This window comes from Abrus precatorius, unplaced genomic scaffold (genome assembly GCF_003935025.1).
Source record: "Abrus precatorius isolate BTA unplaced genomic scaffold, Abrus_2018 Scaffold9, whole genome shotgun sequence".
NCBI classification, from domain to species: Eukaryota; Viridiplantae; Streptophyta; class Magnoliopsida; order Fabales; family Fabaceae; genus Abrus; species Abrus precatorius.
In genome coordinates this window covers 33,616,037-33,633,406 of record NW_020874439.1, presented here as the reverse complement: position 1 = coordinate 33,633,406, position 17,370 = coordinate 33,616,037, and the positions used below count along the sequence as shown (strand labels likewise).

Below are 17,370 nucleotides of genomic sequence, written 5' to 3'. Positions count from 1 at the left end.
TAAAAATTAATAATATATTTTAAATTTAATATTTTATATTTTGAATTCTGTATATATCTTTCAACTATATTAATATCTCACGATTCACGAGGCAAAAGTCTTAAAAAATTTGCCTGATCTTAATAAAGGGTAGAATGGTCCATGCACATCACATCATTTCCTTTTCCCAAACGCAACAACCGAAGTAAAGCTTGGTCGTGTCGTGGGGTATTCATTCATTTTCGTTGAATAATAATAATCGAAAACAATACATTCCATGTGTTAACTGAGGAATCGCCATTACCGTAGCAAAGAAAGACTAGTGCACTGCATTCCTTCGTTTACCATGCTTTCCTGAGAAAACAAAAAGTCCAATTGCAAAATATTTTCGGTCCTCCAGGGAAATAAAAATTAAGAAAAAGACATGTCGGAGGCGTTGATCAATGGATTGGCTGGAGCTGGAGGAGGGATCATTGCTCAGCTCATCACATACCCACTTCAAACTGTACGATTATTGTTTCAAAAATTGGTCCTTTAGAAATTTTCAACTGAGTTTTTCGTTTGAAATGTCGAATGTTTAATTTTTCTGAGTTGATCTGCAGGTAAACACTCGTCAACAAACCGAGCGTGATCCGAACAAAGACAAGAGGAGTCAGGGAACCCTCGAACGAATGTGTCAGGTTTCTGTTTTATAGAGATGTGATTGTTAAGCTGAATTTAACTGTATTGATCGTTTGTTTGTTTTGGCTGTGGAAAGAAACAAAGTGGTTGGTGATTGTGTTTATCGGAAAAATGTGTAGGTTGTAAAAGACGAGGGTTGGGAACGGTTGTATGGAGGCTTGATGCCATCGCTAGTAGGCACAGCTGCGTCTCAGGTGGGCTCATTTTAGCTCTTGTTTGGTGATATTGCTTTTTCTTTTTTGGGTAGCTGAAACCCCTTGTTGACTTGATTATTAACATCGAGTCTAATTTGAGTAATTTCTTTATTTCTTTGTGCATGTGTTTCATTTGATTGTTGACTTAGTGGGAAAACTGAAGTTTGGGAATGCTTGTAGGAGGATGTCATTGTCAGCACTTATGTTTTTAACCCCAGCTGAGAGCATGATTAATAACAAACAATAAAAATTGAAAGCGGTTGAATTGGTTTCCTTATTAACAGTTTTTCCAGATGAAATGTAATAGAAGTTTGACTTGACGAATGGTGTTTGAAACTTCAATGTAATGAGATTCAGAGGATTAATACTTATGTAGTTGCTATTCTCCAGATTTGCTCCCTATGTTATTGTCAAAGACTCAAAGTTTGATTCTTTTGGGGTCTAATATAACTATTGACATAATAGACTTCATTATTTGATGTTTGTGGTCTGTATTACTTCTTGTTATCTTCGAAAAATGGATGGAAAGTTTCCAACTAGCCTTGGTTCCTTGTATGAAATACTCTTTAATAACCTTTTCAGTGTTCTGATTTAGGTTTCAACATTTTAATATCTCACAATTTTATGGCACAGGGTGTTTACTATTATTTCTATCAAATATTCAGGAACAAAGCTGAAGCAGCTGCACTACAACAGAAGAAAATGGGCATTGGCGATGGATCGGTTGGAATGCTCTCCTCACTTCTTGTTGCTGCTTTATCTGGGTAGTTTACTTTGTCTGCAGTGTACACAGCCCATGTGGCTCTGGTTTGTTATTACCCTGGCAAATTTAAGTTTTTGAATAGAAGTTTTCCTTTCATCTATGACAGTTATTTTGCTATATTTACATCTTACCTGCATTTGTAAAGGTTCTATTTCTCTATTTCTCAAATTTGGATTTGTAAAAGTGCTGTTGAATTGTTAACTGCCAATCATGTTGCATAGAAACTACTGATTGTGTTATGTCTCACTGTCTCTGTACTCATGTAAAGTGGTATGATTCAAATTTATTTGATAAATCCTTTTTGTAGGTGTGTTAATGTGCTCTTGACAAATCCAATATGGGTAGTTGTTACTCGTATGCAGGTAAATAGCTAGTTTAGATTCATCTCTTTTTCTCTTTCTTTATTTCTGCTTTTCTGTTCTTTCCTCTCCATGCTCACCGTAATCTTTCTTTGTCTTGATTCTTGATATACATTAACCGATTTGGGGGACAAGACAGGAAACAAGAGTTGATAAGAGTAAAATAAGTTCTTATCCTACATTTAATGCACACCAGGATAATAAACAAGATAGCATTATGTTATTCTATCTTGCTTATTTCTAATCCAAGTTTCCTCACTAGATAAAATTTACACAATAGAGAGATGGATAAGATAACTTTGTAGGATACTTATCATATTATGTTAGTTAACAAATATAAAAAATGAGATATGATAGAAAAAGTTATCCTATCATGTTCTTATCCTGTCTACCAAATGGAAACACAATAGCAAGATAAATTAATACAAACTAACTTCTTGAGAAACTTCCTTTTTCCTGATTTGATTTTGGAGTGGTTATGTAGAAAGAAGGATTTTTATTTTCTTTCCTAGAAGGCATAAGCTAAAACATTTCAAAAGTATTTCAACTTTGTAAGCAGATAAACTTAGCAAGGAAGTGATCATGCCTTTGAATGTTTGTTTGGACTTCAAAAAGTTTAGAGCTTTCATGGATTTGGCAACTAGTTTGGGACCTGCGTATTAGACACGCTTGCAGATTTTATTGGTTTAAGTTGTTTTGCTATAGGATATATGATACATGGTCTGTCTTTGATTTTGGTTTGCTATTTGTGTTTCTCAAAGTTATAAAAATTATGTTCTTTTATAATTTAGAATAATAAATCATAAACAATGTCAGTTTGTCTATTCGCTTGCTTTCTCCCTCCCTGACTCAGCTAGTAAAGTCTTAGATTCTGATTGAGGCTATTTTGTGTCAAAAACTATTTTTACTGTGCAGACACATAGAAAAGACTTAAATGGAACTCCATCCAGTCAGGGATTGTTAGTTGTCCCTGAGCAACCAATTATTTCTGCAGTTGAGCCTCTTCCTTATGGTACTAGCCATGTGGTAAGTAAAGTCTATTTTGGAACCATAACTGAATTGGAGAAGTTATGCTATACTAGCTATCCTAATATGAAGAAAATATTTAGAAAACTGATCTTATCATCTTGATTAGTATATTGGGTTCTTTATATTTCAGATGGAATATATTAACTGAAAATGTTCCAACAATTTGATTGTTTATTCATGATTATGATATGCAGAATTTTTCTTGTCCTACTGGGGCTTTATAGTTTTCAAACTCTCGAGTTTCCTGTTGTATGTGTTATATTTGATTACATATTTGCAGATTCAGGAAATCTACGATGAAGCTGGAATATGGGGTTTCTGGAAAGGTGTATTACCAACATTGATCATGGTATGTTAGACGTGAATCTCTTCCATGATGAGGGATTATTACTGATTGGTTGTTCCTTAACTTAGGTAAGCAATCCTTCCATACAATTCATGCTGTATGAAGCCATGTTGGCAAAATTAAGAAAAAGACGTGATTCGAGTAAGAAGGGTAGCAATGGGGTAACTGCTTTAGAGGTATTATATCATTTTGCTAATCTAGATGAATTGCTTTTGAGAGATGTCCTATTCGCTCTTATATTTTATCGTTTGTTGCCTTTAATAATTGTTTACGTTGTTTTGATACTAATATTCTCATATGATACTAGATATTTCTTCTTGGAGCTTTAGCTAAGCTTGGAGCTACTGTTGTAACCTATCCACTCCTCGTTGTAAAGGTATACAATATTAGCTTTCTCCTCTCCTGGTTGTGAACGTATATCAAATTACCTTTCATGGGAACTGGTCTTATTGTAATAAAAATAATAATGAAAATTTAGAAATTAGAACTGTATTTCTTAAACTGAAGAGCTGGAGAATAATGGTACCATGAAAAGTGGACATTTCTTTTTAAGATGATGTCTGTCAAACAAAAACACCAGAATGTGTTGTTTACACAACATGTGAGAGATGAAGAAAAATTCTGAGCTGGGCACTGCCTTTTATTATTATACTATTCTAGAAATAAAAGGAAGTATTGACAAATTTGAATTAAAAAGAAGTTATAGCATCACAAAATGCTGTAATATAGATGTGTCACATTGATGTCCGTTATTCATGAGATGAAACGGGTGGGAGGAATGAAAAAAGGACGTTTATTGAAAATGCTTTTCTTAATTTTATGTTGCTTGCACAGGCAAGGCTCCAAGCTAGGCAAGATAAAAGTGGAGACAGGAGGCACCATTATAAAGGTTTATGTTATGATGTTTTTTTGTTATACCTTGTTTATCAATAGAGCTTATGCGCATAATACTGCTGAAGTTTACACATTATTGTAGCCCTTGTTCACCATGGTGATAAATGCTTCTGTTGCTCTCTGTCTCTCATGTGTGCACACAGCCATTCTGAAACCAGTTAATTGAAAACTAAGTTCAAAGCTCCAGAAATTTTAGTATCAATATTCTTAGTTTCCTCTCTAAATGTTGCATGATTTTCTTTAAATTCAGGTACGTGGGATGCTATTATTAAGATGATCCGCTATGAAGGATTTTATGGATTTTACAAAGGTATGGGCACAAAAATTGTACAAAGTGTGCTGGCTGCAGCTGTTTTATTCATGATGAAGGAAGAACTAGTGAAGGGGGTTCATTTCTTGCTTGCCAAGGATGCCACCAAAGCTGCAAAGCCTAAGCATCCATGATTGGAGATCACTAACTTGAGTTTTCTATTAATATTTCATGAACCATCTTCAGTTGGAAAACTGTTTCAAATGTTAGGGGAACTATATTGACACACACAAGATATTAAAACATGCTGTAACTTGATTATTTCATCAGGCTAGTTTCCGTGGAAGAAATACATTACCAAAAATTACATGCTGGATTCATGGTTTGTTTCATGAACAAAAACACCACTGAAACAAATATTTTTTTATGAATGAGCCATTTGATTTCATTGGCAGCTGAGGTCATCGATTTAATTTACTAGGAATATAATCTGAACCGAATATTACTATTATTTTCCATTATTAGACACAAGTTATTGGCAATGTTGACAGAGGCAGTGTAATCATACCACATCAGTTATTACCAATTCCTTTCAACTAGTAGCCTATGCGCAAAATTTTCCAACACCTGCTTTAGAATCACAGATTTTATAAGTGTAATATCCAGACAAGCTTTAGAATGAAATATTTTAATATTTTGTGGGGAAAACTGTTTTACTTTTGGTCCTTTAAATTATGATGGGACAGACTTGGCATTTTTATATTTTTATTCACTATATTAATTACTTATATTTAATTATTTAAAACATCTTTTATCAACTTATGTTTAATGGCTTTAATTTATTATTATTTTTTTATTTTTATAAATAAAATTCTTAATCATATTTCATTGCGATATGAAAAAACTAGAGAGAAAATGTTTTCTTTTGTTTTTTTTTTCAAATTTTATTTATTTAAACAAAATATGTCCTTTTTAGTATTTTTTTTTTTTACCATTTCATCGTCAAAGTTATGTTCAATGTGAAAGCATTTTCCCCCGAAGTTTAAATATGTAATAAACGCCCTACGTAGAATGTTTATTTATTAGAAATATTATCAATCAAATTATGCAACCACAATTATAAATTATGTAAAAATATTATATTATTATCTTTTATTCTTTCTTACCATATGATATTGAAATTCTAATAAAATTTATTTATCTTAATTTTTTGATTATTTGTGTCCGTAAAATTGTAAGAATTGTTAAGGATGTATACATGCTGTGTTGATATCTGTTAAGATAAAATAATTTTATTTTTTTGTGAAAGAAAAGAAGCTTAAATAAGGAGAAGTAAATAGAACGCTGTCATTAATCTACAATTAATTATCTATTGGGATTTTAACAAAGGAGAACATTATTTGAATAACTTTTTTGAGATACCAGACGGTGTTTTTATTTTTTATTCTTTTCTTTATTTGAAAAATGAAATTGGATAAATGGCCGAGCTCTTTGATAAATGACAGAAAGTGTTGCATGTTTACACGTAAAGGAGTAACTGTTAGTTGAGTGTAATGAAAGCCTGTAAAGTTACTGTTATTTTATATGAACTAGTTACCTTTCTTTTTTTATATATGGAGAATAGATGCTCTCAATGATTAATTAAACTCGTGTTTCACTTTCATCTTATCATTTTGAATTCAGTTTCCAATGCATATATATCGAATAGAACCTTGTAAGAATTTTATATATATGTTTATATGTTTGAACATTGATGAACGTTCAGAATTGTCCTCCAGGTTGCGATCACAGTGTTTACTCCACTTTGCGTGTACTGAAGGAGTATCACTTTATGCCTAAGAACTCCCCCGATCACAAAGCAAAGCATCTCTACGTTACTTCATCCACGAAGACACTAATTCTCTCAATTCACCATCAACCACTCACTAGTCACTATTTTTTTATCAACAACTAAGAAACAAAACATGGCTGTTGTTGTGCCTTCAATACTCAATTCAACTTCGGTGCTTCTTGCATTAACTATTATCATCCAAGGTAAGCCTAGCTGATTTTGATTAATTTTCCATTCTAAAGCACCCTCTGTTAAGTGGATTCATGTTTAAATATCATGAATTCACATTTACTTCAATATTATTAGTTGTAACGTTCGTGTTAGGATTGCATGTGCTATAACGTGTTTCTATTATCATTCATATTTTACAGGAGTGGAAGGAATTGGTGTTAATTACGGCACGGTGGCAAACAACCTTCCTCCACCGGCTCAGGTGGCAAAATTTTTATTACATTCGACTATAATTAATAGGGTGAGACTCTTTGATGCCAACCCTGAAATTTTACATGCCTTTGCTGACACTGGGATAGAGGTAACCATAACCGTCGCTAATGATCAAATTCCCCACATAACTAATTTAACTTTTGCTCAACAATGGGTCAAAACCAATGTCCAACCTTTTATTCCTGCCACCAACTTGATCAGAATTCTAGTAGGCAACGAAGTGTTATCCACAGCTAACAAACTGCTAATCAGCAACCTCGTACCTGCCATGCAAACCCTTCATGCAGCCCTTGCGGCAGAATCATTAGACAACAGAATCAAAGTGTCCACACCACACTCTCTGGGCATTTTGTCTAACTCAAGCCCTCCATCTAGTGGCAAGTTTAGGCAAGGCTATGACACCCATGTGATCAAACCAATGCTTAGCTTTCTCAAAGATGCAAATGCACCCTTCATGGTTAATCCATACCCTTTTTTTGGATGCTCTGAAAACACCCTTGATTATGCACTTTTCCGTGCCAATGCTGGTGTCTTTGATGATAACACTAAGCTTCAATACACTAGTATGTTAGATGCACAACTTGATGCTGTCTATTCGGCAATGAAGGTTTTGGGCTTCGAAGACGTTGAGATTGTTATTGCCGAAACGGGCTGGCCTTCGGTGGGTGATCCGGCCCAAATTGGTGTGGACCCAAAGAGTGCTTCTGAATATAATGGAAATCTCATACGCCATGTCACTTCTGGGGTTGGAACACCTCTCATGCCTAACAGAACTTTTGATACGTATATTTTTGCTTTGTTTGATGAAAATTTAAAGCCCGGCCCAACGTGTGAGAGAAACTTTGGACTCTTCTGGCCTAATATGACTCCTGTTTACAACGTCCCAATAATGAGGAACTCTGTACCTTTCGTTGCTAACAATCATTCTAAAGCATTTTTGTCACTCATGCTTGTGTTAATCTTGATTTGTGCATGGGTTTAAATTTTGTGGGCTTATTCTTCATTTTCAATGGGCCAACAACGAGGCCCATCATTGAGCCAGCAAATCTAATCATCAACCCAAAAGTTGTCTTTTGTGATGGGCTTACCGAAAAGCATTACTAAAGACAGACTCTATTGTCTCATTTTTGAATGGGCTTGAATTCTTGGCCCATTAGATCCAAGAGGCAGAGAGCACTATGTAGTTCCATGCTGAATACGCCTTCAATGCTTACACTACACAACCGAAAGGAAGGGTGTGTTTGTAATTTTGGACTAACTAGAGTTATTTCCATTATCATTGTCTTTTCATATGTAACATTATTTTTTAGATGATTTTTCAAAGATCTTCATTTGTTATTTATTTTAGGACCACCAATCCCCACATCCCCAATCGAGAATGTTTTTTATTCAAATTGGGTAGGATTGAACCATAAAACTCTAAATATTTAATATAATTGTATTAGTTGGAACACAAATTTAAAAGTATCGGTTAAACTAGAATAATTTTCGACCAATTATATTTGAATTAATTATTAAATATTGCCTAAAAGGTGTTATCAGAAAATATAACATTTTGGTAACGTGTTAGTGAACAGTGGAAAAAAACAAAATATTGTTCTAGAATTTGGACAAGTAACCCTAACAACAAATGTTTTATAGTGTCTTCATCTGATTAAAAAAAACAAAATAGTGTACTAGAATTTGGACAAGTAACCCTTACAGCGATGTCTTAATCTAGTTAAAAGGTAAAGGTAATTGTAATATGATACTAATATCGTAAGAACATGTAAAAAATGGTAGCTTTAGGGTCCTATGTGGAGGACCACTTAGTCCCTAGTGAGGTCCTTGACTCCTTGTCCCCCACTTACTAGGGATTTTATAGTTGATGGTGAAGCATGTTCCTATGGATTCAAAATCTACTACCATCAAATTAATTTAATCTCAGCCGTAGATCATTCTCATCTCACTGTAAAGCCATGCCTTGTCTTATTATTATTATTTCTAAAAACCAAAATAATATAATTCAGATATTATAAAGAAAATGACTTGACCAATACTGCTTTTCCCTTTTTACAAAATTTTCAAAATAAGAATGATTAAGAAAAAATCAAACACCAATTCAACTTTGTGTCTTTTCCTTAAGAAGATGAAGCTACTTTCATTACAACCAACTGTTAGCTTATTTTCGTAGTAGCCGTGAATTTTAATTTTAATATCAAATCTATTTCATTAACTTTGATCTTTCCACATTTTTCATTTACATTTAGGTGTTATATATATAATTTATTGAATTAATATGTATATTTAAATTAATTTAAACTTCATATTACATTAAAACATGTATTTTTCATTAAAAAAAGTTAATTTAATGACTTGGAATGAGATAGTTGTACGCTGTTGAATGTGAAAGGAACTGTTTTCCCTTGGTCCTTACTCCTTATGAATATGAAGTGGCTGACAGATTTTAATAAATTGTTTTTTACCTAAACACTTTCTTTGTATTCTTTCTGTTTTCATTTTTCTTTTTATTTTACCAAACCAAGTATTTAGTCCTTTTATCTTGTTTGTTTTTGAATTTGCTTCCTCGTACGAACTGTGTACACGAACCACACACGAATTATCTAGCCATAATTTCTGTCCTTTTCTTTTTTTCTAATTTTCGGTGCAGGTTTTGTTGTACTAATTTGTGTATTGTGATAAACTGAATATATTATGATATTATATTAAAATTCTAGATTTAATTTATTCTTACATTATAAAAAAATTGAGTAACTCTTATATATAAAGCATTTTAACTCTAATTTTAAGAATTCTATTTTTGGGAGGTGATCGGGCAGAAAGGAAATTTGTACGGTGAAGAGAAGGTCTTAATTAGAAGCTCTACTTGCAAAGAGATGCCAACCAACAAGGAAAAGAGCAAGAGCTACAAGACACATAAAAATCAAATTAATGAGGTGGAACTTTTCTTATGATCTGTCAAGCAGCAACTTGCACCCATTTAAATTATCAACATTTAGATTTATGGTAGTGATTATGATTTATATATAATCCCATTAATTTAGTCTCCTAAGGATCTTATTGACAAACCACTGGGCTTGGGTTCTCTGGTGGACCCTGTGATGCAACTAAAGATTATATTTTAATTTAGAGTCTAAAAAAACATTATTTATATAAAGTAGATTTCAATTGTCAAAAGATGACTTAGAAATGCCTCTTGGACAAGAAATATATTCTCCATTATTGATTTGCATAATTCTAATTTAATTATGATAAAGTGTGATGGACTAGTGCTGATGGATACTTTGGGAGCCAAATTCAGTGGTTACAGCCCCCAAATCAATGTTTTAATTAATAAAATATTGTCCAATTAGGTGCGTCGGGTTAGTTGCAAGATTGCCGATAACAGTTGCAAGCGCTTATTCTCACTTGGCCGTGTGGGTATATTTGTTCTATGTTCTTTAAGTTGAAGAAAACTTGGCGTGTTTTTCAAAAAACACAGTATCTTCTACACCCTTGTTTTATAATTCAGCAAGCACACATCCATCAAAGTTTATAATTTCTAATCACATATTCCAAGTTAGGGTAATGACTAATGACAACATGGTCAATGTTTGTTTCTACTTTTTAAAAATATTTTTTTACGATTATTTGTTTTAAAAAACTAATATTTTAATATACCTTTTATTTTAATCTTTCATTTATTTTTTTTATGTAAATCATCTATTTCATGTTGATTTTCTAGTTTTTAAATATGAATCAAATAGCATTTTTCTATAAATTATGTTTAACTTTATCATTTAAATAAAAAAATAATAATAAATATAATAAAAATTAATAAAAAAATAAATTATTTGATCTATATTTAAAAAAAAATAATAAAAGAGTTAAAAGACTAAATAAATAAAAAACTTGAGAGTCGTAGTCAAATCAAATTAGTCTATTGTTTAATTCTCAATATGCTGGTTTAAAATTTAAATTTAAATAATAGTGGAATTATTAATAATAATGTTTGTATTAGTTATCTTCAACTAATATATATATAGTTTTTTTTAAGTAATTATTAATAATAAATTTTTATTAAAAAATTATTTATTGTATTCTTATAATTTTAATATAATAATTATGTATTTTTTTATAAAATTTTTTATTTGTGAATATTTAAACTTCACTTGAAGGGTTAAAGTTAACAAAATTCATATATATCTTCGATTATTTTGTTATCCCTTATTTGAAATAAGCATTTTGAATTCGTATAGTGAAATAGATGGTTTGATCTATATCAGCATTTTCCAACTATATGCTTACAGAGGTTGGAGCAGTAATTAGTGAAGTGAGAGAAAGTAGACATCTTCTCAATGAAATTAAGAATATTATTGTTCATTCTAGTTAACATATAAGAAATGACATAAAAAGATAAAAAAAAAACAGGAAACTAAAAATCAATAAAGCTACACCATCAATTAAAGCACAGCATTAGGATGATATTTTTCTTTTTTCCCTATACAAATACGATGTTATTCCTTATTCTTTTCAAAATGACAGGTTGATGGAAAATTCAAACACAATGCACATATAGGCAAAAAAAGTGAGTTAATTTATTTGCAGGATTATGCGAATTAAGTATATACAAACTAGTGTGGAATGTCCACCTACCCAACTCAAAATTGTGCTGTGTTTACCCACCACAATTGCAAATAGGGAGCATAATTATTCAACTTAAGTGTTTGGCTAGTAAAGATATTCTTTGGCAAAGACTAAACCAAGCACCAACTTCTCACTTATCTTTCATCCAACACCTAGCAATCATTGGACCCATCACTAGTCCACGCGAGCTGAAATGAGAAAAATGGAAAAGGTTTGTATTGGAGCTTGTGTCAATGAAGATAAGAGGGTTTGCAACAAGAAAATGACATTAGAAGATGAGGGAATTTGTAATTAATAAGATCTTCATCAAAGATTGTAGAAGTAATTGAAAGCTGGTTAATATTTTGTTTACATGTTATTTGTACTAGATGAGATGTACAAGTTGTGAAGATGAGGGTAGATATTTTAATAGAAAACTAAGAAAGGAGGAAACCCGGGTGGGAAGGAAACAGTGGGAGATCCTAAGATGAATCTGAAAACGTTGTTGTATAACGAACAGAAAAAAGGGTGTCTTGAAACGGTGACGTGTTACATCACATCACGCAAATAGTTACACTCGGGCAAAAGTTTTGTCGTTTAAGCGATTCGTGCCACACAGTGGGTCCCACCATTTTCATTTTCCCATCATCTCCTCTCTCCATTTCCCTTTCGCCACTTAACCACACCATTTTTAGGGTCCGATCCAATCCCCTCTCACCAAACTGTTCTCGCAGCATCACCGTCCGATCCATTTCGCTCTCTCAATCTCAACCGTCCACAGCATGCCCCATTCATTCATCTACCCTTTCCTCACCGCACCCTAGTTACTAATTACTCCAACCAAGTTCAGATCTTTTTCTGATTTTCACTCACACCCATGATGGAAGATCGCAACCTCAGAAGAACCCGTGTTCTCGACGTTGTTCTCGACTGTGTTATACCTTACATACACGACCCAAAGGACCGTGACGCCGTTTCTCAGGTTTGTCGAAGGTGGCACGAGCTTGACTCGTTGACAAGAAAGCATGTCACTATTGCTCTCTGCTACACCACCACGCCGGCGCGTCTACGTCACCGCTTCCCTCACTTGGAGTCTTTGAAGCTTAAGGGCAAACCCCGAGCTGCAATGTTCAACTTGATACCTGAGGATTGGGGTGGTCACGTCACCCCTTGGGTTAAAGAGATTTCGCAGTATTTTGATTGTCTTAAAAGTCTTCATTTTCGCCGTATGATTGTCAAAGATTCTGATCTTGAGCTTCTTGCTTCTTCCCGTGGTCACGTGCTTCAAGGTCTTAAGCTTGATAAGTGCTCTGGTTTTTCCACTGATGGACTTTATTATATTGGTCGCTCTTGCAGGTAAGTTGGAGTTGGAATAGTGTTAGTATTCTCTTGTTTAATTATTACTATGATTGTATTTTCAAATGTCTAAAATAGTTTATGGTTAAAAAGTTTTTTTTTTTTCGAAATTAAACACCCCTTTAGTTGAATTTGGTGAATAATTATTGATTGGCATGCTCCTTGGTGAGCCTTTTAAGGGAATTTGGTACACCTTTGTTGCGCTGGTAAATGATTGTACGTGACTGATATTGATGAAGTGGGTTTAGAGTTTTGGTTTATGAGTTGGATTCTCTAATCTAAGATTTGTAGTTGGATATGGAGTGCGTGTCTCCAACCCTTTGTTATGTTGTGTTTTTAGTAGTGAAGTGCAAGTTTTGTTTGATAGTCATAGTTGTTTAGTTGCTATTTCCTGAATTCTCAATGGATAATTTGCAACGCCAGGTTTTCTCATTTGTTAATCCTCCGTGTTTGTAGCTGCGTTGCAGTTGCAATTGTATCATAGGAACTAGGCTTTTGTTTTATGCCGTTCCGCAATAAAAGTGTGTTGTGCCTGCCCTCTCTTCCACGTTATCTGTTCTTGTTCAGGAATTGTGGTATTGTTTATGGGTGCATCCTGTGGCAGATGTAGCTATTCTAATTTCACTTTTGACGCAATGTCAAGCAAATATTTTCTAATTCTATTACTCTTTTCCAAAAAAATTGAATGATTTGAACCTGATACTGAATTGGCTTGTTTCATGCTTCTGGAATTTCAAATCTTCAAATTGATAGAAGTAAGTATAAGGAAGATGAAGTTCCAATATTTGTTGACTAGAACTGTGTTGATAAGTTTCTTGTAACTTCTAGGATGAACTATTTTAACAGCTTGTGCACTACATGGTTGAGAGAAACACAATCATAGAAGTGACTTGCTCTTTCTTCTTCTCTAAATATAACCATTCTTATATTTTATGCTTCTTTAGAGGGAAAAAGACTCCTAATAACTTTATCCTTTCATTGTATTATTTTCTGTGTTTTTTTAAAAGCTCGCATGATAATTGACACCTTTATTTGCAGGGAAAAAATTTGGGACATGTTATAATTTTCAATTACATTGATCTGAGCTGTTGCTTCTTGGAAGTTAGAACTTATACCTGACTGTTAATTTTTCTTTTTGGCAGGAATTTAAAGGTCTTGCTTTTGGAGGAAAGCACGATTCTTGAGAACGATGGTGAATGGCTACATGAGCTTGCTTTGAATAATACAGCTCTAGAGACCTTGAATTTTTACTTGACAGATATTGCCGATATCAAAATTCAGGACCTTGAACTTTTAGCCAGAAATTGCCCCAACTTAGTGTCTGTGAAACTTACTGATTGTGAAATATTAGATCTCGTGAACTTCTTCCGGTATGCCTCTTCTCTGGAAGAGTTTTGTGGAGGCACTTACAATGAGGAACCAGAAAGATACTCTGCTGTATCATTACCAGCAAGGCTATGTCAACTGGGCTTAACGTATATTGGAAAGAACGAGTTGCCAATAGTGTTTATGTTTGCGGCTGGACTAAAAAAGTTGGATCTCCTCTATGCCATGCTGGATACAGAGGATCATTGTATGTTAATCCAAAGGTGCCCAAATCTTGAAGTCCTTGAGGTAAGTTCCAGAACCTCTCTATTGCATATATGCATTCAATTATGCTTTACACAAACACATATATGTATGTATAAGGATTTGATAATATACTTCCATTTGTTTTCTAGAAAGAGTATGTTACCTATATTATATTATATATATAAACAAATTGAAACATGAAAACTATAAGACTACAGAATAAAATCAATTGAAATGGAAATTGATATTTTGAATGACCTCTTCCCTCATGGACAGTCAAGGAATGTAATTGGAGATAGGGGGTTGGAAGTTCTTGGCCGCTGTTGTAGGAGGCTGAAAAGGCTTAGGATTGAACGAGGTGATGATGATCAAGGAATGGAGGATGAAGAAGGTACTGTTTCCCATAGAGGACTAATTGCTTTGTCACAGGGCTGTCCAGAGCTTGAATACTTGGCTGTTTATGTGTCCGATATCACAAATGCATCTTTGGAGCACATTGGAACTCACTTGAAAAACCTCTGTGATTTTCGCCTTGTCTTGCTTGATCATGAAGAGAAAATAACTGATTTGCCACTTGACAATGGAGTCCGAGCTCTGCTGAGGGGCTGTGACAAGCTTAGAAGATTTGCTCTATATCTCAGGCGTGGAGGCTTAACTGATGTTGGTCTTGGTTACATTGGACAGTACAGTCCAAATGTGAGGTGGATGCTGCTTGGTTATGTGGGGGAATCTGATGCAGGGCTTTTGGAGTTCTCAAAGGGTTGTCCTAGTCTTCAAAAACTTGAGATGAGAGGGTGTTCTTTTTTCAGTGAGCATGCATTAGCTATTGCTGCAACACAGTTAACTTCTCTTAGGTACTTGTGGGTGCAAGGGTATGGTGCATCTCCTTCTGGACGTGATCTTTTGGCAATGGCTCGCCCCTTTTGGAACATTGAGTTGATTCCTTCCAGGAAAGTGGCCAACAATCATGATGATCAACCAATAGAGCATCCAGCTCATATTCTTGCATACTACTCTCTTGCAGGCCAAAGATCTGATTTTCCAGATACTGTTGTGCCTTTGAATCCTGCCATGTGTCTCGACGTCTAGACTTGTGTATATACCAATTTGTTTTTGTTTTTGTTTTTTCATTTTCTACCCCCCCCCCCTCCTTTTTCTAATCTTGTTTCTAAGTTCCTGCTGAATATGTAGTTCAGGGTCTTCATTTTTCTCTGTTAATTCCCTAGACATATATAGTCTTGTAATAAGCTTGTGGTTTCATTTGTAATTCAGAAACGCTTCCACTAACTCACGCATTTTGTTCCCTTAAAAACTGAAGATTCTCAATTTTGTGAATAAACATCAGAGTTGTTTTTCCCTTTCATCCATATTTGCCCGTTTATGTTTGAACCTTTGCTTGCTCCTGATCAAACAAATAGGAAACTAAATGTTAGATTATACATTTTTGTCAGTGCACTATCTTAGACATTAATTGGAAACCAATTCTAGCTCATATCAAAGAGAAAAATAAAAGCTATAGTTTTTAATTTAACATAAACATGAAAAAAATTACCTATTTTCTTCCAAAACTAGGTAACTACGTTCGTCAGTTTGGGTCGTGTCCTCTTTAGATATATTATAAAAATATCTGCTATCACAACCAGCACGAGTGGCATCTCACCAACATTGTTATAATTGATTATATTTGTCATTTTCTCAAGGGTAATTTTGTTTTTATGCTTGTACAAAGTGTCACACCAAATATTAGTAATAAATATTTTATTACATTAAATTAAATAGAGCAATTTTTTAAAAATCAGAAAAATTTAAATTAAGATTTAATTTATATATATACTTTAAAGGAATTAAACATTAGTGGTAAGTTCTTTGTAGAACTCAATAAAACAAGTTTAAATTTAATGATTGAGAATGAACTTATATAAAGAAATTTTGCAAAGCAATAAGTGTACTGCTACAAGTAACAATTAGTATAACCAATAAAATAGGAAAACAAAGTATTGGATTATTAAATTATCAATATCAAGTAATGATCCTACAAGTTTCAACTTTCACGCATAGAAAGGAAAACCAATAGTATGGTACATGACAGATCGATAAATAAGTATATTCGTTTGAGACTTCTATAATAACACCCCTACAAAATGTCTTCACACGTAGAAGTGAATTGCATCAGTGGTACCTGGAATATAAAGTCAATTCTACTCATGGTATTACCATATTATACGAAGGTTAAAATATATATTTCATCTTATACTTACCATTTTTTATGAAATAATTTTTATACTTCAAAAATATTTACATTTTAATTTTTATATGTGTATTTCATTATCTTTTAAGTTCTGTTGCAATAACACTATTAATAAATCTGAGCTATAATGGTAAGAATCAAAACATAAATAAAATGCTCATATATAGATTAAAATATAAAATTTTTACACATATAAATTAATTTATAAAAAAGTATTAATTATAAAATAAAATATATTTTTTACCTGAAAATTTCCCTTTCAACCATTAGAACAAGGTCAAATTAAACTGCCCCCCTCCCTTTTATGCTCTCTCAATCTTTCTCTTGTATTCTTTACGTTTTTTAACATGATAGAAATCTCCTCCTCACAATCAAGTGAGGAATTATAAAAGTATAGTTTAAAAAAGTATCCAACTCATCCTACATGAGGGGTGAGAAATAATTGGTGCCCGCAAATAACACTATTACTCTTTTTTTTATCACAAATAATGGGGTACTATAGATAGAAAATTTAGCATCTCATATCCTATAAAATTACACTCACGTATTAAGTGATTCTGATTCAATTTGGATAATTTTTATAAAGAAGTTCTTATAAAAAAATTAGCACAAAAAATTATTTTTAATAAATTAAAAACAGTTTATCTCCTCAAATTTTAAAGAAATTAACGAAAGAACTCTTTAAAAATAAAATAAAAAATTAAATTATTTTAACTTATAAAAAAATTATTGAATTTTTATATTAATTTTTTTTCTTATAAAAATTTATCTAAAATTTTATCGGAAGGTCACCATGTCTATGCCAAAGAGATATTTTAC

The 17,370-nt window shown here is 33.0% G+C and overlaps 3 protein-coding genes across 4 annotated transcripts; all 3 read left to right on the top strand.

Annotated features, from left to right (window-relative positions):
- Window positions 1–282: 282 nt before the first annotated feature.
- LOC113849987 (peroxisomal nicotinamide adenine dinucleotide carrier) lies at window positions 283–4,962 on the top strand. Its single transcript, XM_027480274.1, has 11 exons — window positions 283–484; window positions 582–659; window positions 780–854; window positions 1,488–1,618; window positions 1,925–1,979; window positions 2,892–3,002; window positions 3,286–3,354; window positions 3,420–3,527; window positions 3,659–3,727; window positions 4,186–4,240; window positions 4,496–4,962. Exons 1-11 carry the CDS (start codon window positions 404–406, stop codon window positions 4,687–4,689), a joined length of 1,026 nt encoding a protein of 341 aa, XP_027336075.1. The 5' UTR covers window positions 283–403; the 3' UTR covers window positions 4,690–4,962.
- Window positions 4,963–6,459: 1,497 nt separating this feature from the next.
- LOC113851281 (glucan endo-1,3-beta-glucosidase) lies at window positions 6,460–7,752 on the top strand. Its single transcript, XM_027481747.1, has 2 exons — window positions 6,460–6,529; window positions 6,698–7,752. Exons 1-2 carry the CDS (start codon window positions 6,460–6,462, stop codon window positions 7,750–7,752), a joined length of 1,125 nt encoding a protein of 374 aa, XP_027337548.1.
- A 4,301-nt stretch (window positions 7,753–12,053) lies between these two features.
- LOC113849563 (coronatine-insensitive protein 1) lies at window positions 12,054–15,663 on the top strand. Of its 2 annotated transcripts, XM_027479559.1 has the most exons (4): window positions 12,061–12,731; window positions 13,874–14,345; window positions 14,580–15,018; window positions 15,254–15,411. In XM_027479559.1, exons 1-4 carry the CDS (start codon window positions 12,253–12,255, stop codon window positions 15,286–15,288), a joined length of 1,425 nt encoding a protein of 474 aa, XP_027335360.1. In that variant the 5' UTR covers window positions 12,061–12,252; the 3' UTR covers window positions 15,289–15,411. The 2 variants fall into 2 exon arrangements, with proteins under 2 accessions (XP_027335358.1, XP_027335360.1); XM_027479557.1 differs by having other exon boundaries at window positions 12,054–12,731; window positions 14,580–15,663.
- The last annotated feature ends 1,707 nt before the right edge of the window (window positions 15,664–17,370 follow it).